This window comes from Nuphar pumila, chromosome 6 (genome assembly GCF_984573655.1).
Source record: "Nuphar pumila chromosome 6, dmNupPumi1.hap1.1, whole genome shotgun sequence".
Lineage (NCBI taxonomy): Eukaryota > Viridiplantae > Streptophyta > Magnoliopsida > Nymphaeales > Nymphaeaceae > Nuphar > Nuphar pumila.
The window spans coordinates 10,067,672-10,095,372 of record NC_143254.1 but is presented as its reverse complement, the minus strand read 5'-3'; the positions used below and the strand labels follow the sequence as shown (position 1 = coordinate 10,095,372).

At 37.2% G+C, this 27,701-nt stretch overlaps 1 protein-coding gene across 1 annotated transcript; it reads right to left on the bottom strand.

Annotated features, from left to right (window-relative positions):
- Positions 1-1,141: 1,141 nt before the first annotated feature.
- LOC149833910 (gamma carbonic anhydrase 1, mitochondrial-like) lies at positions 1,142-26,204 on the bottom strand. The gene is made up of 5 exons (XM_090011097.1): positions 25,975-26,204; positions 11,294-11,437; positions 2,322-2,447; positions 2,021-2,172; positions 1,142-1,783 (listed from the first exon to the last, which is right to left on the bottom strand). The coding sequence occupies exons 1-5, from the start codon at positions 26,087-26,089 to the stop codon at positions 1,511-1,513; spliced, it is 810 nt and encodes a 269-aa protein (XP_089867223.1). The 5' UTR covers positions 26,090-26,204; the 3' UTR covers positions 1,142-1,510.
- Between the last annotated feature and the right edge of the window lie 1,497 nt (positions 26,205-27,701).

The window sequence follows — 27,701 nt, the reverse complement described above, 5'->3', positions numbered from 1 at the left end:
CTCACTATTAAGCATCCAAGTGAAGGAAAGGAAGCAAAAGGTACAGCTTTTCCAACTTTCTGAGAAGCAAATTTGTGCATTTCTTAGCTTGCATGGTTTCAAGAGAGTTATTACTAGGGTGCTATAGCACCTTTTAAATCCAACATCATCTCCATCGAAGATGGTGGGAATGAAAGGTAGTGGGTGGAAAAAAATAATTGCAAAAGGAAAAATGTGGTAGGTGGTGAGTGATAGAAATGGTGGTAGATTGAAGGCAGTGGATAGTGAAAATGGTAGTAGCATTCATTGATTAGAGATAGGTGATGGAGATGGTAATGAATGGTGAAACGGTAGAGGTGATGAGTGGTGGAGATGCTGGTGAATGAAATTTGGTAGTGGATGTAAGGTGGTGGGTGTTGAAAATAGTAGTAAATGATAAGTAGTGGTGAGTAGGGGTGGCAATCGTGTCGGGTTGGCGGATTGGCGGGTCGACCCGACGGGTTGGCAGGTCAGCATACCTCAACCCGAACCCGACCCGTTTAATAAACGGGTAACCCGACACGACCCGCCAACCCATTTAATAAATGGGTTGGGTCGGGTAAACGGGTTCTCAGGTTCGCGGGTCAGGTTGACGGGTTGACAGATTGGCGGGTTGGCGGGTTGACCCACCCGCCTAACCCGTTTATTAAACGGGTCAGCCGGGTTGGCGAGTTGGCATACCCCCAACCCGAACCCGACCTGTTTAATAAACGGGTTATGCGGGTCGACCCGTTTATTAAACGGGTTGGCTTAAGCCCAACCCGAACCCGCCTAAGAGTCGGGTTGGCGGGTCGTGTCAGGTTTTGCCACCCCTAGTGGTGAGTGAAGATAGCGGTGGATTAGAAGTAGGTCGTGGAGACTGAAAAGTGATGGAGAATCTGGAGATGGTAGTGGTCAGAAGGTGCAAAGATTGCAAACGGATTGGATGCAGGTTAGCTTTTGCTAGACCAGAGTCCAAACCATTCTTGATCAAGGCTTGGGCACATTTTTTAGCATCCGTTGTCCATAATAGCAAAAGGGTCAGAATGCAAATATCCCCACATACAAATAAATGCTGCTCCCATACATTTCGTTGCCATTAAATTTAAGTGTTTTGCTCACGCCATTTTCCAGATAATGCAAGTGTGCCAAACCAGGATTCTGAAATTGGTAAATCAGAAACATACATAATTTCTCAGTAGAACCAGCCCCCCTAAAAGGGCAATACAGCACAGGCATTATCACGTTGTTCAATTTGAACAATAAAATTTCAGTTCACTGTCCTCAAATTTATTAGAGAACTCGTTTGCCAAATTGGCAAAGAAAAACAGTAAACCATGCGAAACAATGAGATATTTTTTTGGATTTATAACCCGAAGAAACCGCACCCTGCACGAAGACCTGGTCTCACTGGCTCAGCTTGCGGTACCTACGGTTGTCGTGCCGGCAGCGTAAAACTCCGAGGCTAGGACCCCTGCCCCTGGGGCCTATGCTACGCGTTGAACCAATGAACTTATTTAGATGATTTAGAGGGCAAAATAGTGTCTGGAAGAACAAGCTCCGGTGGAACTTCACGCACCACCCCCAACATCGAATCATACTCCTCATCTCGTCGAGCAAATTTCTTCCTCAGCAACTTCTCAAATTCAATCTCGTCAAAAGTCTTAGCATTTTCCACTGCATGTACTTGTGCTAAGTTGTAATAGTTGGTAGCTGACTGAGAGATGAAAGCAATCTCCTCTTCAGTAAGTTTCCTGAGGAACTTTGCCGGGTTGCCTCCCCAAACCTGGATTTTGATGACTGAAATTCAGTTACTTGGTCTGGGAAAAACATTAACGAAAGCAGTGTTGCATAACCAACAAGGCTTGATCATCGACTATCAGTATGACTATTTTCCCTCTAAATATAACATCACCTAGATGTTGTATTTAACCATGGCTAAGAAAAATAGTGGGGAGGAAGACGTATAGGCAAACAACTCCATAGCCTACTGGATAATTGTGAAGTGAAGGGATGACAGTACCTCTCCGGATGGAACTCTGGTATTTTGCCTCACAAGTGCCCCAGCGGCAACCATTCCATGTTTCTCAACGACCACCCCATCAAGCAGAGTTGCACCCATTCCAACAAAGGCCTCATCCTCAACAGTACATCCATGCAAAACAGCACTATGACCTACTCACATAATATAAAACTTAATTAGTCTTGCTGGGTTAGGCTAGGTCCCTGCAGACCAAGGAAATAAACATTTCAATATATATAACATCTACGTGACACTGAGATAACTGAAAATTGAAAAATAAAAACTGAACAAAGGTACTTGCCCACAGTAACATTGTCCCCGATGAGAGTAGGTAGGACCTTTCCACTCAGATTGGATTTTGCAACATGCACAAGTGAATTGTCCTGAATATTTGTTCTCGATCCAATGCTGATACTGTTCACATCTCCTGCAACGATCTCAAATAGTCGATATATGAAGAAAATAAACTTAACAGCAAGCTCAATAGTAGAAAGATTTCAGTTAGAACAATGAGCAGAATCCGCAACCAGTGAAATGATATCAATTTAGTTTGAAAGACAACATCGATAACAGGGCTTACATCAGCCTATGCACAGAGTAACTATGTCACAGAGATATTCCAACTTACCCTCGTGTTGTGTCCACTTCTATACTACTCTTCATGGAAAAATACACAAAAAATGATGTATCACATGTCTTTTTTGTGGTATCCTTGTGACATGGCAGAGGAAAGTTACTAGCTCCTACCATTTAATCATTGTGAATACGGTAATTGAGATTGATTGAGAAACTCAATGAGAACCCGACTTACAGGTCCCATGCATCATTCACATTTTAGATAATTCCATCCTATTTGTGCGAGTGCACCTGGCTAAAGAAATGACCACATTTACATGAACTCACTGACAAAGAAATGTATGAGAACTGATACCTGATGGTTAGTGCCACAAAATACATGAACCCATTTACAGTTTAAGGAAAGGAGATGTTGAGACAAGACATATCCGTCTCTCTTATAAAAGCAAATGACCACTTGGCCCTTGAGAGCAGCTAAAGAAGCACGGTATTAGAATGAATTTCTCATATAGCCGGATCCCTTTCCATCTTGACATAAAGTGGAAGGAAAATAATTTATGTTTCATAAAATGTATGTTCAAAGTTGGCTGCATTTGCACTTAGAATTTTCATATCATAACCATGAAACACGTCAAAACAGCATTTGACCTAATACAAACAGAATCTTTAAACAAAGTTGAATCAATATTCTTCACATATTCCTTTATAAGTATTCAATTGGATCAAATGTACCTTAATGTCCATCTCGAGTCAAATAATCAGATCACAAGAAGTCTCCATGGTGTGATACCGACCCACTTTAAAATAGAGATAATATTCTCACGCAAAAGGACAACAGGAGTGGCCACATTTTCCCAGTTAAGGAGGATAAAATGAATGTTTCTCATGAACTAGTGTTGGAAGCACAGCCCATTTATCACAGAAAAAAACTAAAATGAAAGAACAGAAAAAAGAAAGTCATGTTTAGTATTCCAGAAGATAATATTGTATTGTTTGATATAGTACTATAATCATCAATCACAAATTAAACTAAATACAAAAAAAATCAAAATAATATCAAACATGATCACTATAAGTAAAGAAGAAAAATTGAATCATGAAGAAAACTAACACATGATAGCAAGGAAAACACAATTATTAATCATGTTAACAAAGAATTAACTGATGAACGAGCACCCAATAAATTAAAATGAGGGGACCAGTATCAAATTACAAATATAACAAAAAACCCAATGCGTCCTATAGAAAGAAAAAGGTTTGAAAGTAAACCAAAAGACATTTTAGAGAACCTAAGTCACAAGAGACTTCAGCCTATTATCTATAGACCATAAGCATAAAAGAAACACCCTTAGCTGGTTGATTCCCTTCACTATTTTGTATTTTGAAACACAAGAATATTCTAGTAAAAGAACGCTAGCAGGAGGGTGCAGGTTGGAGCATCCAATTCAGATAATATGCTAAGGACCATGAGGTGGTGATTGGTTAAGGCTTCTGGAATTACTCTCCCCATGGAAGCCTGGTATTTATGCATGTTCATTCCTTTGGAGAGGAGGCAGGATCCTACAAAAATTAATATGATATTGAAGAAAATGAGCAGGAGTTTGGCTATCCTCAAGGCTGGTTTTCTGGGGGTTTTGAAAATGAACGATAAAAAGATGGAGATGGCAATCAGAACATGTTTAATGAGAGTAATCTTGCTGGTGAACGATACATAACGTGAAGTCCAGGATTAGGTCCTAGCAACAATCTGATACTCACCCTTCCTGCAAAGGCACTGCCCCATGCCTTTCTTTGACATAGGTATATCCCTAGATAAGGAATAGACATTGTTCTTGCTTGCATCCAAAGGTGTACTCCATGGCCAAGGATATGCGCAAGCATCCACATTAAACAACAACAGGCTACTTCACCTCGTTTATCTTCATACCCAGAAACTCAAGTAAAATCTTCAGTATAAGCCATGTGCAGGATATTTGAGCCAAAGAATCAGTCTCAAAAACAAAAATATCATCAACGAACTGCTGTAGCAACAGGGGGGATGATCTAGAAAGCTTCATCAAAATGAATCTGACCTCCACTATCCTTGACACAATTTCTGCCAAAACTTCACATGATAGATTGAATAGAAAAGGTGAGAGAGGGCATCTTTAGTGAAACCCACGAGATAGGCTGAAGATCTCAATGCCCATACTACTAATTCATAGTGAATTAGACACGATAGTCACAAGTTCCCTTAGCCAAGAAAGCCAATGGTCATTGAACCCGACGTATTCCAAGAAACTGAATAAGAAATCTGATGCACATTGGAGTGCAATGGGGCCCATAGGATCTGTTTTGGATCCAGTTTTTTATTTGGATTCTTTTTTTAATTTGGATCTTAGATATTGGGTCTATCTCATATCCAAATTAAGATTTGTGTTTTCTTATTGTTTTCTATAAATACTCATTCGTAGAGACTTTTGTTAGATGGTTGGCTTATTGAATTTATGATTTGTTTATTTGATTTTACTGCATATTTTCTACAGATCTCTAGTTTCATTTAGATTAGTGTAGTGCAGCATATATTGTAACATAGTTTTCTATCCCACGTCGAAGCTTTTCTGCATCAAAGTGGTATTAAAGCAAGTTTCTTTGTTGTTTATAATGATGGGGAGATTGAAGACTGGTCCTGCAATAAAGAAACTCAATCACAGTTTTAATCAACATGAAATCAGGTAGCCTAAAGATTTTAGTAGTTTGGACAAGCAACCCAAAATCCTTCTTCAAAAAAAGTTGTTGCATCTTTCATGGTTGTAAGATGATCAAGTGAAAAGTCCAAATTCAGTTACGGGGATGCTAGAATACAACTTGAGGAGCGGTAGCAAGATGGCATAGACAGTCATTGAATTAGAGACAAACAAGGATAGCTGATACTGCCAGCTAGCCACCACCACCTTTACCCCTTGCCTTCTTCTCCTCCGCCATCTTCAGAGCTAGTCGATAAGGTTATCAGCCAATGGTTAGTGGTGCTGCTCATTAGAGAGGGCCGGTTTCCTCCTCGCCCAATTCTGGTTTGTGGTGGGATGTCGTCCAATTAACTTGGTGAAAAATAAGGGTGGATAAGATGGTAGTGGGGAGCTGATGTGGAGTAGAATAGGAGGGTCGCCTATCAACAGCCAAAGTTACCACTCATCCTTGGTGGTTAGCAATCAGTTCGTGATGGTGAGTGCAGGATGGGAAGGAGCCGATAGTGGTGGATAAGAAGAAGAAAAGGGAGAAGTGGATGGTGAAGGACAAGAAGGAAAATATAAAAGTAGTGGTGGCTGGCTAGCGGTGTTAGGGAGTCCCCCGCTTGTAGTTAGGAGATGTCCAGCCACCAGCCACAACTTGCGTTTGATTTGATGTCATTCTTTGATGTGCCACATATGCATTTTGGGGTTCATGTGCCATCTTGGTGTCGCTCCTTGGGTTGTGCTCTGATATCTCTATAATTAAATCTGAATGTGTTGCTTGATCGTCTTATAACTGTTGAGAGTAAGAGGTTTCAAGTTTAAGTTTGCTTAGATTAGAGGTTATTTGAAATTTTAAGTTAATGAGGGACTTATATGTAATTTCTCCTTTTTGGCATCTCTCTATTTAACATAGAGATTAGCCCTAATATTAGATTAACGATTTTTCTTATTGTGCAGCTCTCTCTCTCTCTCTCTCTCTCTCTCTCTCTCTCTCTCTCTCTCTCTCTCTCTCTCTCTAGGGTTCGGTGCATCTCATCTATCTTCCTACATGGTATCAGAGCTTACGATCTTGGGAGCGTGATCGATCGTGATCAATCTACAATTGATCTACACCAACGAAAATTTTTATTGGAACCAGGTGTGTATCTTCTTTTTTTGCGTAAGATCTGATAACAGATCTGGTGTGTCTGACTATGGTCATGACCCAGATCTGTCATCAGATCTAAGGGACACAGTGGATGCGTGTCTTCAGGTCTGGCAGTCGTAACCCTTGATCCCTTGAGTTGTGGAAATCTTCCTGGAAACAGTTGTCGTGATTTTTTTTTGTTTAGGAGCAGCGGCAATCTTATTTCATGTGCTGCTATTTGTGAGAAATGTTTTCTTTCTTGTGCCATGAAGAAATGAAATTCCTTTTTGGTTGTCGTGCTTTATATGTCTGGGAGCAGCAGCTGTCATGATTTACATCACCCTGTCAATATGATTTCAGCAATCGTGATTCCCTGCAGTGTCGTGACTTTTTTTTTCATGTTGTGAAAGAAGCATGTTAGTATCAGTTGTGTTTCTGTCGTGGAAGCAGCAGGCGTGAGTCTCTGCTGTGTTGAAAAATATCCTATTTATGTGAAAGTTTTTCTGTTGTCGTGGGATTCTGTGTTGGGCAGCAGGCGTGATTCCCTATTGTGTTGGAAAATATCCCTGTTTATGGGCTGTTGTTCATTACTGTCGTGGCATTCTGTGTTGGGTACAGCTGTTGGTTGTCATATTAGCTGACGCGTGATTCTAAAATTTGTTGTTCAAGTGAGTGAATCTATTTTTTTTGCAGTTGAAATAGTATTAAATCTTCAGTATGGTTGAAACTTCGAAATGTGATTCCAAAATTGAACATATTGGGGAGTATAAGGCTTTTGCCAATCCCTTCTCGTACGGCTCTTCTGTAAGGTTGAATGAAACTAACTATGCCAGGTGGTCCAGAACTTTTATGATGTCGGTATCTGGACATCGTAGAAAACATATTTTGTTGGAAGACGAGCCCACTGAAAAAGTGGGAAAATATGTTACTTGGGATGAAGATAATGACATAGTTATGTCATGGATCATGAACAGCGTCGAACCCCATATTGCAGATGGTTTAATTTACTATAATACAGCCAAACAGATGTGGGACAATCTTCGAGATACATACTCACAAGAGACTAATGTGAGTCGTATCCTACAAGTTGAACAGGAGATATATAATTTACAGCAGGGAGATCAGACCTTGGCCCAGTATTATGCCTCCGTTAAAGTTGCGTTTGAAAGACTCAATGCTCACAGGCCTCTTTGTTGCTCGAAGCAAAAGGATCATCAAGAACAGACTATGGTTGCTCGGTTTCTTACAGGTCTATCTTCAGAATTCTCTGTTGCAAAAGTCCAAATGTTGACTGGATCAGATGTAGCTACTCTTGCTGATGCATACAATCGTCTGAGTAGACTTGCGATCTCTCTTCCACAATCTCAGCCTGTGACTCAGTCATCTTCTCTAGTTGTCTCCTCTGGTTATGGGCGTAAAAATCTTCAGAATATCAGAGGACGAGGTCGTGGACGAGGTATGGGAGGCAGAGGAAAGCTTCAATGTACATTCTGTGGAAAATCTGGACAGGTAAGTACTACTGACAACAGTGATCTTCATGATGATGATAACAGGCCTATTGCTCTACGCGAGGGGACACGACAATGTACCTTATATCCCATATCTCATTTTGTCTCCGATGTCAGAATTGGAAATCAGATGAACCTATCTGCTGAAACGATTCCTCTGAACTATCACCAGGCAGAGCTAGATAACCGCTGGAAGCTGACTATGCAAGAAGAAATGGATGCTTTAGTGTCTCAACATACATGGGATTTAGTTGATCCCCCAGTAGATGCTGACATTGTTGGATGCAAATGGGTATACACAATAAAGTACAAATCAGATGGATCTATTGAAAGGTAAAAGGCCAGATTAGTAGCAAAAGGATATACTCAGACATATGGTATTGATTTCTTTGAAACCTTTTTTCCTGTTGCACGAATGGGCACCATTCGTCTTGTTCTCTCAGTAGTTGTTCATCATGGTTGGAGCTTATGTCAATTAGATGTGAAGAATGTGTTTCTATATGGGGATCTATCTGAGACTGTTTTCATGCAACAACCTCCAGGTTTCGAGGTTGAGGGGGAGTGTCAGAAGGTGTGTAGATTGAAAAAGGCGATTTATGGCTTGAAACAAAGCCCTCGTGCATGGTTTCAAAAGTTGTTTGAAGTGATGTCACGCTTTGGCTTCAACAGGTCAGCGGCGGATAATACACTATTTATCAAGAAAACTAACTCAGGCATAGTTGTTATGGTGGTATATGTGGATGACATAATTCTTACAGGAGACAATGTGAAAAATATTCAAGCCACTAAGGCTCATCTTCAAAAACACTTTGTTACAAAAGATCTTGGTTCACTCAGATACTTTCTGGGTATAGAAGTTGTCAGGAACCGTGAAGGGATGGTTTTGTCTCAACGAAAGTATGTTCTTGACTTATTAAAGGAAACGGGAATGTTGGGAGCTAAACCAACAAATATTCCCATGGACCATAAAGTTCAGTTGTTTGAAAAAGGGTCAAAACCGGTTGATAGCAAAAGCTATCGCTCACTAGTAGGGAAGCTACTGTATGTAACTGTTACCAGACCGGATATTGCTTTAGCAGTAAGCAAAGTTAGCCAGTTTATGGACAAACCAACTGAGGTACACTGGAATGCAGCTATAATGATTCTCAGGTATTTAAAATCTTCTCCTGGAAAAGGGTTATTGTTCAGGAAAGGTGGTAAGCTGGAGATAGTGACCTATTTTGATGCTGACTATGCAGGATTTATAGTTGATAGAAAATCTACCACAGGATTCTGTGTGTTTCTGGGAGACAACCTGATTTCATGGAGAAGTAAGAAGCAAAATGTGGTTTCTAGATCGAGTGCAGAATCAGAATATAGGACTATGGCCCAAACAACTGCTGAATTGATATGGGTTCGTACTGTTCTTCATGACCTTCAGGTGAAGGTTTCCTCTCCTATGACCATGATGTGTGATAACAAGGCTGCCACATATATAGCGAACAATCATGTCTTTCATGAGAGAACAAAGCACATTGAGGTTGATTGTCATTGTCACTATGTAAGAGATATGGTTCAAGCTGGTTATATCTCTACCAAATATTTAAAGTCGGAAGACCAAGTTGCAGATATGTTTACAAAGCCTCTTGCTAGACCAAATTTCTCAAAATGTTGTGACAAGTTGAGCATGATTGATATCTATGCTCCAGCTTGAGGAGGAGTGTTGAGAGTGAGATGTTTCAAGTTTAAGTTTGCTTAGATTAGAGGTTATTTGAAATTTTAAGTTAATGAGGGACTTATATGTAATTTCTCCTTTTTGGCATCTCTCTATTTAACATAGAGATTAGCCCTAATATTAGATTAACGAGTTTTCTTATTGTACAGCCGTCTCTCTCTCTCTCTCTCTACCTACCTAGGGTTCGGTGCATCTCATCTATCTTCCTACAATAACCATGGAAGATGCAGCAACTTTTGTTAGAGAATGATTTTAAGTTACTTGAGTTACCCCTCCAAACTACTAAAGCCTTCATGCAACTTGATTTCAAGTCGATCAAAACTTGGATCTAGTTTCTTCATCATAGGATCACTCTTTGAATGCTTCGCCATTGCAAATGACAAAGAAACCTACTCTAATACCACTTTAATGCAGATTAGCTTGGAAGTGGTTTCGAAAATTATGTTTTGATATATGCTTTGTGATGCTAATCTAAGCTAAACTAAATATCTATAGAAAATCTATAATAAAATAAAAAAATAATGATAAATTCAATTATCCAACCATTTAACAAGGATCTTTTACATATTAAAAAAGAAATAAGAATGCTTAATTCTAATTTGGATCCAATTTTTATTTGGATTTTTATTTAAATCAGACACTCGAACCAATTCGAATCCAAACTACTTTGATTCACTATGGGTCAAAGAGATTTTTTTTTACCCTCTTTCAGATCAGTTCTTCACAAAACCAATTCATTTCCTTTCAATACTTGGATGAGCCTTCTATGGATCCAGTTTTGCCTCAAAACCAATTTAAATTGTTTTGTTTTAACCCTAATACCTTATTAGACCCACTAAGTCCAATCCAATACTTAAATTTTAACCTACCACCTCAAACCCAAACTTTAAACCTATGTCACATGGGTGCGGGTGCGGGTGCGGGTGCAACACGGGTGTGGCGCAATTTCAAAAAATTTGGACATGGGGACTCGGCTATATATATATATATATATATATATATATATATATATATATATATATATATATATATATATATATATATATATATATATATATATATAAAGTGCACAGTCTGTGACTGTGCACACAGCACAGTCTTTTTATATCTATATATTTTTAAATATATATATATAATCGTTTTTTTAGTTTTTACCCTAAAATGGATGAATATAGACTTGGTCAACGTTGACCGAGTCCAAAACATGGGCGGACTCGAGACCGACTCTTCGTTGACCGTGTCCGGCCCGTGTTCGTGTCCGCACCCGTGTCGGGGCGTGTCGACGCGGGTGCGTCGACCCCCTAGCCGAGTCCGTGTGACATAGGCTTTTAGTTTTGGATGAATAATTGTTTGGAAAGATAAAGATAAGGCTCAAAATTGCTTTCCTTCTCTCATTGACTGGTAATCACTGCTATATAATCAAATTTTCTTAGGCCAGAGCTATAAAAAAAGTAAAGGATAAGAAAAGGACAAGATGTAAGCTTTCATCAAGTCTTTCTTGCAAAAGGATACTAGTTGAACTTAAATACCACACAGTTCCAAATACAACAATCTCTGTACTGGAAAAAAAATCTGAAAACAATTTTTTGAATGATACATACAAAATCAAGATGGCAACATTTCAAGATTACAGCATACCTCTCAAAACACAGCCATACCAAATGGATGATGCCGGCCCCACTTGTACGTCCCCAATCACTGAAGCACTTGGAGCAACAAATGCTTCTTTATGAACACTTGGGACTTTGTCAAAGATATTCATGAGTGTCCGGTGCCTTGATACTATAATCATTTGAAAATTAAACAAATTAGAACATTCCTTAGCATTGAATGGATAGTTACTTTTATTTTGGATCAACAGAAAGAAATGCAGCACCTCAGAGAATTGCATAGCAGATACTTTGAACATTTAGAATTGCATGTGACGCTTCTCACAAAAAATAAAACAAAATCAAAGAAATGCATCTTAAGAAAACAGATATTTTCCTTCATAGTTAAAAAACAATGCAATTTTTTGTCACTAAAAAACATGAATTGTGTATGTTGCACACATAGGGGTGGGCAACAAACTGGGCCGACCAGGCCAGCCCATCAATTGACGGACCAAGCCAACAGCCCGGTTTGTGCTGGCCCATTAGCAAAGGCTCGGCCCATGGCCCGCCCATTAGCCCGTGGGCCTATTGGGTGGGACGGGTCGGGCTGAGTAAATTGATAAAGATACCTCATATCTCGAAAAACTGTTCTTATTCTTCTATCACTGATCTTCGAGGCCTTTGTTTTTGTTCTATATTATGACTTACAACTTACAGGGAGTGATACTTTATTTTTTCAACTTCTTTGCATTATTACTTCTTTTTAAAACTTGTCTATGTTATAATTACATGAATTTAAAAGTTACCACAAATATTAATCTAACTCAACAAGCAGATCACCAGAGTTATGGTGCCATTAGCTTGGATAAATGTTATTTGGGTAGTATGAGCTAATTATGAAGCTGGGGATCTTGATGGAGCTAAGAGCCACAAAAACCCGCATTTATTAATTAGACTTTAACAACTAACTGACTGAGAAAATGTGGAATCTGGATCTAGCCCCACTAAGCCATAAACCCTATAGCTCTACATAGTCAATTGTCAATAGTTGCAAGCTTTCTTAAATCTATGGTTTCTAAACATGGATCGAGTCTGATTCAGTAGATCAAAGTCGGAGCTCACCCTTTATACTTTATAGGTCACTTCAATGGGCCCGACACCGTACGAAGTAAGCCGCAGGTGAGTCAACCACCTCCCAAGCCTTACAAGGACCCACAGCAGCCACAGGCAGGAGGGGAAGGGTCAAAGGGCGCAGCCTCAGGCCGCGAGATCACAGCAGCCACAGGAGCCGGAGGGGAAGGGTGCAGCCTGCAGTCGTTGGCGAGACCACAGCAATCATGAGCGGGAGGGGAAGGGGCAAAGGGTGAAGCAGTGATTCACTCTACCCTGTGAAAGTAAAACTGTGAAACCCTACCCCCGTGAATGACCCCCTCTAACGTAAAAATAAATAAAATAATAATAATTGTTAGAAAATGACTTGGAATACATTAGGTTCAATAATGAACCCATACACATGCACATGAAGTGCGAATATACCCACCAAAGGGAACAACACAAGCACATAATGTGCTAACACAAAAACCCACAAAAGGGAAAATGACTTAAAGTCATAACTTGAATATTATTGAAGAAAGAAAGAGAAGGGTGAAAACCCTATTACAATGGAGCAAGAGCTCCTCCAAGTAGTAAATACAAAGGGGAGAGCCCCTATTTATACACCTCAAAGGGACCACCTTGGGGGCTCCCAAAGGAGACGTTGGAGAGCCCTCAACGGTCACATTTGTGACCGTTGGGGGCTCCCAACGTCTCTATTGGGAGGCCCCCAATATGGTACGAAAATGAAAAATAAAAAACCAAAAAAAGGAAAAATATTACAATGCATATTCCAATTGGAATATGCGTAAAATGACAAATTACAAGAATACCCTTGAGGGTATTTTAGGAAGATAAAATATATATATTTATATATATATATATAAATAGAGATATGTATACATATATATATGTATACGTATCTTTATATATATATATATATATATGTACATTTAAGGATTATATTTCAACATACATATATGTGTACGAGTACACATATTTTAACACCCCCCTCAAACTTTGTGGGGAAACGAAAAGGTTGAAAAAGGCGCAAGGCTCCAAGAGGCTTCGGTAAGGATGCTATTGAGACTTGTAAATGCCTTCCTTCAATTGTCTTCTAATGGTGAACACATTTCCCGCTCCATCCGGGGTACTTCCTTTTATCATATCTCCAAGATCCTGTGGAATAACAACAAAGAACAAGTAAAGAATATCTTTGCACTTTACTCAAATGGAATATTCCTAACAAGATTAATCGAAACCATATCGGATGACTCACCCGCAAAACAATGGTGCAAAGTTATAACTTATGCATAGAAATTTGAGGCACATCATAGGATAATTACTTTAGCATGAAAAGAAAATTTAAAAAACCAAAGTTTCAAAATCATATATCATGTTAAAGAGTAAGCGGAAACAAAATATGCGGAAATGAAATGCAAGAATGCATAATGCATTCATAAGGTCCAACATTGGACCAACACAACCCCATAATGGGAATAACAAAATGGTCCACTAAGGGACACCACAATAAGCCTACGAAGAGGCATAAGTTACATATGCTTTATTGAATGAGGACCAAAAAAGACCATAATGAGCATATGCATATACAAGCATGAAATGAATTAACATTTTAAAGGAATCACTAATGAACATGCTCCAAACAAACTTTAGTCAAAATGAACACAAGAGTTCAAAAGTTTTTAAATCCATTTAAGAGGCAAAATAATGAGTGTTATTTGAGTAGAGAACCTTAAACATTTAGGAAAATCTCACTCAAATGACAAAAAAACTCATTTTGCATATCAAAAAGTGGCAAGAAAAACCATAAGCACTTAATATATAGATTAAATGCCAAAATATCAATTTAATTTTTAAAATATGCATATCACAGATATGATTCACTTGTATCTAAAAGAAAGCAACATATGAATGAAATTTCATAAATTTCAACAATAGTTCATCCCTTACAAGCAACTACCTCATTAGTCCTCCAAAAACCCATAAGTCAAGTGTATAAGCTACTAGATCAAGAATAAATATAATGCCATTAAAGGCCAAAGACACACACAAAGGTGTGCAAAAAAACCTCTTGCCTACATGTAATAATACTTGAAATGAGTGCATCAACGAAAAGAACAAGAGAATACGCGTCAACATGGACTAAAAGCATCTCTTGTCTACGTAAAAATACACTCAAGACCAAGTATGTTCAGCTACTAGAACAAGAGTATCAAGCCGACCATGGGCTAAAACACAATACATCTTTTGTCTACATAAGATGACACTTGAAATTAGTGAAAGAAGTCAACCATCGACATACATCTCAGCGACTAGAACAAGGACACAAATGCCAACATAGGCTAAAATCACACACCATGGTGTGAATCAACGTGCCTTGTCTACATATAATAACACTCAAGACAAGTGTGTTCAGCTACTAGACCAAGAGAACAAAAAGCCAACAAAGGGCTACCAACACACAAAGGTGTAATAAGATTTTGTCTACATATGATGACACTTAGATAATGGTTATAAAAGGAGAAGACTTTTGAGGCAATAAAACTTGTAATGACGAACATATAAATAAAACCTTGAGTTAATAAAACAATATTCCTTTTAAAAAGAATACCCATAACAATAACATTTTGGAATAAATGTGTGAATATACACACACCAAGAACACTTGAAACACTTGTGCACAAAAGCACAAAACATGAAATCACAAATGTGCAAATGCACTCATAAGATTCATAAATAATAAAAGGTTGGGCAATAATCCCAAAAAACTTTGATTTTAATATACCTTAAAACATTTAAGGTTTCATATATTCATCACATTTACATATAAATGAGAGCATCCACTAGATCAATGGCCAAAAGAGGAAAAACGAGTGACACACTCATAATTAGAGATCATATAACAAATCATTTTAGAGTCCCCAAGGTGCCCATAACTCACCTCATCAACCATCTCTAATATAACAAAAAGGCCATAAAAGAATTGATGCATCATATAACAACTTGTGATGGATAAAGTAAGTGTCATAAAAGGCAAAAGATACCTTTTCAATAAACATAATGACATAAAGAAATCATCTTGGGATAATCAAGAGAAGATAATCAGGCTTTTAACAAAGAAATCACAAGAACCGTAATGGTTCGCAAAGAGAGCTTTAACCCAATATCCAAGGAAAAGATATTAAAAAATATTTGAAAATTTATAGAATTGGGATTAAATCCCATACAACAAGTTTTAATATTCTTTGATTGTGATGAGATATGCGGAAACGTACAAAGTGCCATAAGCACTTACAATGTTTTATAATGATTCGACAAAAGAATCAATATCTAAATTCATTACACTTTCACCAAAAGAAATGTGCACAAAAGCTCCACAATGTAAAAATGTCTACGAAGAGACAATACGCATATAAGCATAAATACTTTATAAAAGAAGTGTACGAAGACACTCTCACAATACTTGAACTAAATACGCAAAAAGCGTAAAAGTGGCAAACATGCAATAATGCATGTATTTCATAAAAAAAAACAAATGCTTGAGACTCTCAATCTTTAATTATGCAATTATATGCTTGATAAATGCAATTTAAGACAAAGAGGACCATATTATGGCCAATGTAGGCATCCTTAGAGATACAATCAAGAGGTTTTGAAACCTTATGTGAAAAATACAAACAAACATGTTTATAAAGTTGCATTATTAGAAGGAAAATCAAAAATTAATGAAATCCTTCATACCAAAGAATGCAATAGATACACTATGCACTCTATATAGTGTGAGAAGATTTTTAAAAGATCTTTCCTAATGAACACAATGGTTCATACAACATATTTATCACAAACAATTTTTCAAAAATTCTTTAAATAAACCAAAACCATTGAGAGACTTTTAGGAGTTCATAAATACTTATCATTAACAAGAACTACTTAGGGTTCATAAAAAAGTAAACAACAAAGATTTAGATGTGAGAAATTCTCATACAAGTATAATATCAAAATATTTTTTTTTCACAAAAAATGCACTAAGTCACGATTCATCTCATGAAAATGAATAGACAAGTCTCCAAGATCCTGAGCATGACTTCCATTAAATAGCTTATCAAAATAATCTTTCCATATCTCCTTAATCTCCTCATCTTTGACTAAAATCCTTTGTGTTTCATCTTTGATACATCTAATCATACACAGATCCCTCGATTTCCTATCTCTCATCTTTGCAAGCCTATAAATATCCTTCTCGCCCTCTTTGGTATCTAACTTGTCATAAACCTCCTTATATACCTTATCCCTCACGTTTCGAACTACTTTTTTAGCTTTCTTCTTTGCTATAATAAGCAGGGCTGTTACTCGTGCTTGATTAAAATTCAGCTAAGCCTGATTGAATCTAGTAGTTCACCATGCTGTCTTTGACCCTTTGAGAGTCTGATAAGGGTGCCACCAAAATTGATCCCTGTCTATATTCCAGTCTATAGGGCGATAGAGACTCAAGGGTCCTCTATTTTTGACAAACCTTAGAAGCTCAAACACAAAACAGCATCCCAAATGAAACGTTGTACCTGCAACATATATCACAAAGATGGAGAGGTTGTCCCACTGCGAAGATCAAGGGATCATGATCAAGACATCAAAGATCTGATTCTAATTTGTTGTAGGATAAGAGCCAATACTAATCTAACTTGCTCTAATCCAAGGCATCCAACTACAAAACTTGGAAAGGAAGCAGCGCACAAAGGACAAAATTCCTAATGTTTCAGTCTTCTCCAACCATAATTTACCCCAATCCTCTTTTAGTAAGAGAACCTATTTCCAAACATTAAATAAGGAATAATCAAGTTCAAGTCCAAATCACCCACTATCTGCCTGAAACCCCATGAAGGCTTCAGTGCTTGAACTGGATATAGAATCTACATTTGGATTGGTGTCCTGCTTGCATATTGCATCACCAGATCAACAATGATAACGGTATTCTATATAAAATTTTCAAACAACTATGGTATGCAAATATTTTCTCACCCTTTCTTTTCACTGAATTTGGAAGGTATTTACTATTTACAGTCAGCCTAATCCTTTTAATAGGTGGTGGGACTTGATTTTTTTGCTTTTTATATAGTATCCGCCTCTCTTGAATCTAAGGTATGCACACCAAATTAGTGCTTGCAAAACCCTCTTTAGTCTTTAACAAATGTAGAAAAAAATTCTCGTGGAAGCATTTGATGCATTTTGAGTTAAAAAATGAATGGAATTTGAAGTTGTCTGGTAACAAAACAGGGATTGAAACTTGCAAAGCTCTCCTTATACAGTTTTGAGTCGGTATCAAGTTTCATCCAACGTTTGACACATAGGTGCTTGAGATACTATCAATAGCAATGACATTAAAAATCATATCTCCAAGAAAACAGAAGTAATGGCAGCATATTAGCATAAGTATGCTTTAATTGGATTCTTACTAACCAGCTCCAACTACTTCCTTTCCATTTTTTGATCACCAAAGGCTTGAGAAAGCTGCACTTTTTGTTTCTTTCTTTTTTTTAAGCAAGCTCTTGTGAGGGTTACCACTCTATGGATTGGTGATTGCTTATACTTCAAGTTGAACCACTGCCATAGATATAGTTGATATTTTGAAAATATCATGATAATATCACTGTAAATTTATAAACGATATTAAAGGCAAAATCTCATGATATTTTGAAAATATAAGAAATTTATATATATCATGATATTATTGGGATAATGTCATGATATTATCGGGATAATATCATGATATTATCATGATAATATCACAATATTATCAGTTATTTCACTTTTTGTATTTCTTTTCAATATCTTAAATATGATTTCTTCCTTCTTTTGCATTTTTTACTTATTTCTTTTATTATGTGTATTTTATTATCTAGACATGCTAGTTTCTTACTTATTTCTGCTATTTTTATATTTTTAAAGCCTTTTAAGTGTCAAGTTCTTCCTGAGATTTTCTCGAGATTTATCAACTAAACCTATATTATCGCAAGACATTGCCTTGCCAAGATACAGCCGAGAATGTATTTGTTACTATGTTGGGAACTAGTACAAGTAAATGAAACTTGGATAATTGATATGAAGCATCAGGTTCATGTTGGTCGTGGACATGCAACTCCATAGGGCCATAAACAGGTCACGTTCAAGGCCAGACAGTCAACAAATAGCCATAATCATCTCACCTTGATAGCCCTCAAGGTGTTCAAACTAAAACCAACTAAGATAGCATGACCCGGAACAATCCAGCTATCACAACTATACTACCACGTTATATATGTTTAAAAGTTGATTCCAAAGATATATTTGTTCTGCATGATTACTAGTATATCTTGCTGTTCAAAGAAATTCAAGAAAGCACCACTTAAACAGAAAAATGGCAGCAGGTAGTTTACAAAAGCAAAATGCACTATTGTGGACGTTAAATAAAAGATATTAGAGAATAAATTTCTAGAAAACAACCAGTTTTATTTCATACACTAAAATCTCACAATGCACAATATATAGTGTGGCATATAACAATCTTGTAATTGATTAGTGGCTGACAATTGTTACTAAGCAGACTGCATGTTGTGTACAATTAGTTTGTTCAATCAAATATTAAAAAAAATCAAATATTTTGAAAGATGGAGTGTGAGTTAAATACATTAATCCGCCGACCAAGCTTCTTAAATATCTTTCAATTGCTCTTCCCATTCCATCTTCCAAACTCATTTTCTCATTTGCATTCATCGAAGTTTCACAAACTTTGCAATTCAACATTTTTTATTTTTTAAGCAGTTTCAAAGGATACTTCACGAAAATCCCTTCTTCAGATTGCACGATGTGAAGACCAAGAAAAAAACATAGCAACCCCAAATCTGACATTTTAAATACCTTCATCATACTATGTTTAAATTCTGCGATAAGCTTAGATGAAGAACCAGTGTAGATAATATCATCTACATAGACACTTACAATGAGCAATTCATTCCCATTTACTTTGACATAGAGTGTAGGTTCACTATCACTTTTTTGAAAACCATTTTGGTGAAAGAACTTATCAAGGCAACTATACCATGCACGCGGAGTTTGTTTTATCTCTTATAAAGTCTTTTTTAATTTATAAATTTTTTCTTCCTTTCCTTTAACAACAAATCCAGGTGGTTGGTCAACATACACAACTTTATTTAGAAAACCATTTAAAAATGCAGCCTTAACGTCAAATTGATAAACTTTCCATTTAAATTGAGCTGCAATCGCAAGGATCATTCTCACTGTTTCAAATCTTGCAACAGGTGAATACGTTTCAGTAAAATCAATTTCATATTTTTGCACGAACCCTTTAGCAACTAACCTTGCCTTATATTTTTTTACATTTTCACCAGCATCATACTTGACCTTATAAACCCACTTTACTCCAATTGATTTTTTTTCAGGTGGCAAGTTGGAAAGCTCTCATGTGTCATTCCTCTTGATGACCTCAATTTCTTCTTTCACTGCATCTATCTATTTCTTATCTGCGCATGCTTTATCATATGACGATGGTTCTAGTACAACAAAAGCAAAAGCACATTTATAAATATCTTCCAGAGACCTTTTTCGGAAGAGTATCCTCATTAAGTGTAGACTCAATATTTTCTGTGAATTCATCTCCCATACTTGACGTTTCTAGAGATAATGTTTCATTAGTATGATTGATTGTGGTGCAACTTCATGCTTTCATTGTTGGTCCATTCCCAATAAGCGTTTTCATTAAAAATAACATCTCTTCTTATAATCAATTTTTTAGAAGAAGGATTATAGAGACGATATCCCTTAGCTTCATTACTATAACTAACAAAGATACACTTTTCCTATCTAACTTGGTTCTGTCTAAAGAATCAATCAAAGCATATGCTATACTCCCAAATACTTTCAACATACTCACATTTGGTTTTCGATTCCACCAAGCCTCATAAGGTGTTTTGTTTCGAACTGCCTTTGTTGGAGAAATGTTTAGGATATGTACCGCAGTGTTGACGGCTTCTGCTTAAAACTCGTTAGGCCCCTGCTTTTCACTTAGCATGCTGCGTGCCATTTCTGCCACTGTACGATTTTTCCTTTCTGCCACTCTGTTTTGTTGTGGTATCTTTCTTACTGTCAGTTGCCTGTGAATACTATGATTTTTGCAAAACAAACCAAACTCATCAGATAAAAATTCTCCTCCCCTATCTGTGCACAATATTTTTATAGTTTTTCTTCTTTCATTTTCCATAAGGAGCTTAAATTCCTTAAATCTATCAAATGCATGAGATTTATAAGTAAGAAAGTACACCCAACTCATTCTAGTAAAATCATCAGTAAAAAGCAAAAAATATTTGCTATTGTTTAATGAAGGAGTTCTCATGAGCCCACATATATCGGCATGAACTAGTTCAAGAGGTTCCTTAGCTCTCCATGCTTTTCCAACTGGGAATGATAATTAGTGTTGTTTACCATAAACACACCCTTCACATATCTCATTTGTACAATTAATGGTTGGTAAACCAACCACCATATTTTTCTGATGCAAGAGTTTCAAACCATTAAAATAAAGATGTCAATACCTTAAATGCCACAATTTAGATTGATCAAAACTATTTGCCATAAAGGCACAATCATCTATCTTGATCATTTCAAGTGAAAACATTTTATTTTGAACCATATCTATTTTTACAAGAATTGTATCATTCTTGTTTTTAATTTCAGTGTAGCCCTTTTTAACCAATTGTCCTACACTCAGTAAGTTCTAAGCCAAACCAAGAACATAATACACATCTTGAATGTATCGTTGATTACCTGATTTTGTCTTGATTGCAACTGTTCTTCTGCCATAGACATCTACTTTATTGTTGTCCCCAAGCCACACATTCAACTTTACGGTCTTGAAATTTCTTTTGAAGGATAATTTCTGAGTACGTTTGGTATGACAAATAATTCTAATTCTCTCAACTTGTCACAATCATTAGTGTCGATTTTTAATAATGAGAATTATGAATTCTGAAATATTAAGATTAAGACTTTCTTTATCTCACAAGATCTCTGGGAGTTGGTTGAAAATGGTTATGCAGATATTGAAGGAACAAAGGCAGCAGAAAAAATCGATGTAAAAGAAGCCCAAAAGAGGGATGCAAAGGCATTGTTAGTACTACAGCAGGATGCGTCTGAAACCATTTTTCCAACTATGGTCGGTCTACAAAGTCAAAAGAAGCATGGCAACTTCTAAAGCAAAAATTCCATGGTGATAAAAAGATCACAACGGTTAAACTTCAAACCTTAAGAAGAGAGTTTGAAACATTTTCTATGAAAACCACTGAGTCAATTCAAACCTTCTTTTCTAGGATCTCTACCATTGTAAATCAAATGAAGATTTTTGGTGAAATTTTAGATGATCAAAAAGTAGTAGAAAAAGTCTTAAGGTGTCTACCTTCTAAATTTGATCATGTTGTTATTGCAATTGAAGAGTCTAATGATTTATCTGTGTATTCTATTGATAAACTAATGGAGTCTCTTTTAGCCTATGAGCATCGCATAAACAGGTCTTCAGAAAAAACGTTGGAACAAGCCATTCAATCTAAAGTTGAAATTCCAAAAGAAAAGAATAGTCAATGTGATCAAAAAGGTGAAGGTAGAGGTCGAGGACGAGGAGGTTTTAGAAGATCCTTTCGTAGACGTGGAAGAGGTCGAGGAAGGTTTTATGATACCCCTCAAAGGAATGATAGAACAGAAAAAGGAAATCAAAATTTGTTCTTTAGAGGGAAACAATGTCATTTTTGTAAGAAATTTGGTCATATTGAAGCCCAATGTTTTGAAAAGGCAAAGCAACAAGCAAATTTTGCAGATGAAAATGAAAATTTGTTTCTTGCAAGCATGAATACTAATAGTTGCAAAAGCGAAATGTGGTTTGTAGACAGTGGTTGCAGTAATCATATGACCGGTGATAGAAGTCTTTTAAAAATTATTGATGAGACCGTGAAGTTGAATGTGTGGCTTGGGGACAAAGATAAAGTAGATGTCAATGGCAAAGGAACAGTTGCAATCAAGACAAAATCAGGTAATGAACGATATATTCAAGATGTGTATTATGTTCTTGGTTTGGTTCAGAACTTACTGAGTGTAGGGCAATTGGTTAAAAAGGGCTACACTCTTTTATTTGAAAATGATGTCTGTGAAATTAAAAACAAGAATAGTACAATTCTTGTAAAAATAGATATGGTTCAAAATAAAATGTTTTCACTTGAAATGATCAAGATAGATGATTGTGCCTTTATGGCAAATAGTTTTGATCAATCTAAATTGTGGCATTTAAGGTATTGACATCTTTATTTTAATGGTTTGAAACTCTTGCATCAGAAAAATATGGTGGTTGGTTTACCAACCATTAATTGTACAAATGAGATATGTGAAGGGTGTGTTTATGGTAAACAACACTAATTATCATTCCCAGTTGGAAAACCATGGAGAGCTAAGCAACCTCTTGAATTAGTTCATGCCGATATATGTGGGCTCATGAGAACTCCTTCATTAAACAATAGCAAATATTTTTTGTTTTTTACTGATGATTTTACTAGAATGAGTTGGGTGTACTTTCTTACTCATAAATCTCATGCATTTAATAAATTTAAGGAATTTAAGCTCCTTATGGAAAATGAGAGAAGAAAAACTATAAAAATATTGTGCACAGATAGGGGAAGAGAATTTTTATCTGATGAGTTTGGTTTGTTTTGCAAAGATCATGGTATTCACAGACAAGTGACAGTAAGAAAGATACCACAACAGAACAGAGTGGCAGAAAGGAAAAATCGTACAGTGGTAGAAATGGCACGCAGCATGCTAAGTGAAAAGCAGGGGCCTAACGAGTTTTGAGCAGAAGCCGTCAACACTGCAGTACATATCCTAAACATTTCTCCAGCAAAGGCAGTTCGAAACAAAACACCTTATGAGGCCTGGTGGAACCGAAAACCAAATGTAAGTATGTTGAAAGTATTTGGCAGTATAGCATATTCTTTGATTGATTCTTTAGACAAAACCAAGTTAGATAGGAAAAGTGAAAAGTGTATCTTTGTTAGTTATAGTAATGAAGCTAAGGGATATTGTCTCTATAATCCTTTTTCTAAAAAATTGATTATAAGAAGGGATGTTATTTTTGATGAAAACGATTGTTGGGAATGGACCAACAATGAAAGCATGAAGTTGCAAATTGATGAAGTTGCACCGCAATCAAATCATACTAATGAAACATTATCTCTAGAAACGTCAAGTATGGGAGATGAATTCACAGAAAATATTGAGTCTACACTTGATGAGGATACTCTTCCAAAAAAGGTCTCTGGAAGATATTTATAAATGTGCTTTTGCTTTTGTTGTACTAGAACCATCATCATATGATGAAGCATGCGCAGATAAGAAATGGATAGATGCAGTGGAAGAAGAAATGGAGGTCATCAAGAGGAATGACACATGAGAGCTTTCCAACTTGACACCTGGAAAAAAATCAATTGGAGTAAAGTGGGTTTATAATGTCAAGTATGATGTTGGTGGAAATGCAAAAAAATATAAGGCAAGGTTAGTTGCTAAAGGGTTCGCGCAAAAATATGGAATTGATTTTACTGAAACGTATTCACCTGTTGCAAGATTTGAAACAGTGAGAATGATCCTTGCGATTGCAGCTCAATTTAAATGGAAAGTTTATCAATTTGACGTTAAGGCTGCATTTTTAAATGGTTTTCTAAATGAAGTCGTGTATGTTGACCAACTACCTGGGTTTGTTGTTAAAAGAAATGAAGAAAAAGTTTATAAATTAAAAAAGGATTTATACGGGCTAAAACAAGCTTTGCATGCATGGTATAGTTGCCTTGATAAGTTCTTTCACCAAAATGGTTTTCAAAAAAGTGATAGTGAACCTACACTCTATGTCAAAGTAAATGGGAATGAATTGCTCATTGTAAGTCTATATGTAGATGATATTATCTACATTGGTTCTTCATCTAAGCTTATTGCAGAATTTAAACATAGTATGATGAAGGAATTTGAAATGTTAGATTTGGTCTTCACATCGTGCAATCTGAAGAAGGGATTTTCATGTCTCAAGAAAAGTATGCTTTGGAACTGCTTAAAAAATCAAAAATGTTGAATTGCAAAGTTTGTGAAACTCCGATGAATGCGAATGAGAAAATGAGTTTGGAAGATGGAATGGCAAGAGCAAATGAAAGATATTTTAGAAGCTTGGTCGGCGGATTAATGTATTTAATCGGAGCTTCCAAAATATTGATGAGCACTTGTGAAAAATGTTGCGTAAATTCTAAAAATAATCTACCACGAACCTTTCTTTTCAGAATATATGAAATTGTTCCGAGAGGCTGAGTTCTATTTCGCTTCCACTATAATTTGATCAATAAGCTAATGGTTGCGGGACTTAAAATTCAAACTGCATCCAGAAGGTTTGGCACCTATGCAAGAACTAAGGGTGCATTTGCAACACACAGAAAGGGGACCCACGCACTGTCCCATGTGGAGCCTCTCTCAGCCCACGAAAACGGTTCTGTTGCAGCAGAAACAGTACTATTTCCGCACCATACAAACGAACCTAAGTTTTCACACTTAAGCAGAACCCAAAAAGGCTACAAAGTTTGTGGGGAAATCAAAATAGAACGATCAAAATCTAAAAATTGGGAATGCTAAGCCCAACAAATTTCAACCGAGGATGGGTTTATTGGGGAAAAAAATTGATTGTTGAGCTCCCAGATGTCAAAATTCCCAAATGAAACAAAAATCAAAAACAAATATTTCAAAAATAATATGAGATGCACTCCTTAAACATGATCAATCCGGTCCATGCCTTCACATACTCACAAACATAAACGAAAATAGCTGCAACAAAACAATGAAGAGAAAAGGGTGATGCCAACGATGGATTTACCATAGAACCATTCTCAAACATCCAACACGAAAAATTCTACAAGATTGACAACAGCTCTCCAGTATCCTAATACTTGTGAAGTTGCTGCAAATTCGACCACGTAATCTCAAACACACAAATACAACAAAAATCCACATGTATCAATTTACTGGATCAACAACTTAAATAAACTGTGTGAAAGCTCTACATCTCAATCAACAATACCAGAATCGGACTGCAAGCTCATCCACCAACAAAAAATTAGTCAATGCACTGAACAACTACTAACTCAACTAAACTTCGCATTCATTGGCCTAATCGTCCACAAACCATAAGAGGAAAGAAGCCCATGAGTTTCTGAATCTACAAAATCGCTGATTATCTAGACATCAAACCCAGAATTTCGGCATCCAAGCGTCCCCAAAATCCAGACAGACCGCCTACCCATCAAAAATCCCCAAAGTCTTTGATCCACAAAGAATTTAGCGCTTTAAGCATAAAGAAATTAGAAACAAACCACAAAAGTAAAACATTATCTCGGAATCGATCTCTGTGCTCGGAGAAAACCGAATCACCAGGTATTCATGAACAAACGGTGCCGTAAAATCTGGTGATTGGGAGTCTTAAGAATAACCGAAACAAACCGAATCCTTGAAGGTGGTCATCAAAAAAGAGAGAGGGATGTCGCAGAGTAAACGTACATTGCTCCTGGAAGTAATAGTTTCCCTGAAGACGGCATCCCAGCCGATCGAGGGCCTGGCCCGTCTCCCGAATCCAGAATCCAACGGTGTATATTGCTTTGCCCAACGTACCCATCTTCCTCTCGCTCGTAAAACGATCTCTCTGGGTATTTTCCGGCCGAAGACGTCTATCGGAAGGGGAGGCTCTTCAGCTCGCAAATGAGAAGAAGAAAAAGACTCCACCTCAGAGCCAGACGGCAGATGGGGCCGAGAAACGGAGAAAGGGCCAAGAGAAAGAAGGATCCGAAATTGGGAGCATTTTTGGTATTTTACCGCAGCGCATGACCCTATTGCTCAAAAGTCCCACAACTTTGCTGCCCCTTTGTACCAGTGGCTCTGCCCAGTCGTTGACTAGGATGTTTGACTGAACTTTGTTGAGCAGCTTCCATGTGGGCCCAAGCCCAATCCTACTCTTTGGTTCGTGAAGTCCAACACGATCTTTTGTTAGCTTGGTTCGTAGACAAAGGTGGGACGTCGTTGACTGCAATGAACCTAATCAGTGTGAGTGGCTGTTCTAGCATCTTGCCGGGATGCATGACTACATGTTTACATGTATTGAGTTTTTCAATTAAACCCAGCCCGAATCCGATTAAAATCCGAATCAATACGTGTAAATATTGGGTTTTAAGCTAGATGGATCCGAATTCCATTTTGATTTTTTTCCATCCGAATCCCATTAGATTGGATCCTATTCAGTTTTTACTTTTTCCATCAGAATCCGACCCGTTGACAACCCTAATCAATATTGATGGAGAGAGATTAACAAAAAGATTTCCAACAGTTGTGCACTAATCAATGAAATTTTCTTGAAAACAAGCAGATGGAAGCAGCTGCATTGTCATCCTTCAAATATTAACTTCACCAAAGCAAAAAAAAAACAAGACTAAGGGGACAAGAGAGAAACGTATCCTTCCATAAGGAAAAAGCCTTCATTGTTGTCAGTTTAATTGCGTTTTCGAAAATTTTCTCTTAATAAAACATGTCTTGACACTGAATTTTTATTGATATATTATTAAAAGTAATTATTTTTAAAAATATTAAAATATTGTTAAAATTTTACTAAAACAATGTTTTATATTTAAAGCTTGTTGTCCTGTCCTCATGCACCTGACTCGTGCCTTCCATTTGATGGCACTTCATTGTGACACAATAATACGTTGTCAGGACAGCAACTATAGGTAGAGATGGCAGTGGACCGAGGATCAATGGGGCCCCGCCCCGTTTAAACAGGGGATGAAGGGCATGAAATGGGGATGAAGGTTAAAATCTATCCATGCATGTGTGGGGGAGAATGAACTTACGCTTTCCCCATCCCTGTCCCAATTCCCACCTTGCCCGTCCCGTCCCGTCCCCAATCCTTCAAGGGATGACTATAGACCAAGGGGAAATGGGGCCCCACCCTGCCTCGCCCCCGTTTGAACTGAGGATGGAGGATATGAAATGGGGGTGGAGGTTAAAATCCATCCCCGTGCGAGAATGGAAGCAGGGTTGAAGGTTCGGATTTTGAAACGGGGCGAGGTTGAGACCTTGTCCCCCGCCCTGGCCCTGATCCACTGCCATCCCTAACCATAACCATAAGTACCACAGGCAAAGCTGATCCTAAGGGTGGTTTCTCCCTATAAATATCAAAAAATTTATGACCCAATAAAAGCCTTTTGCGTTACATTACATCTGAGAATGTAAAAGGT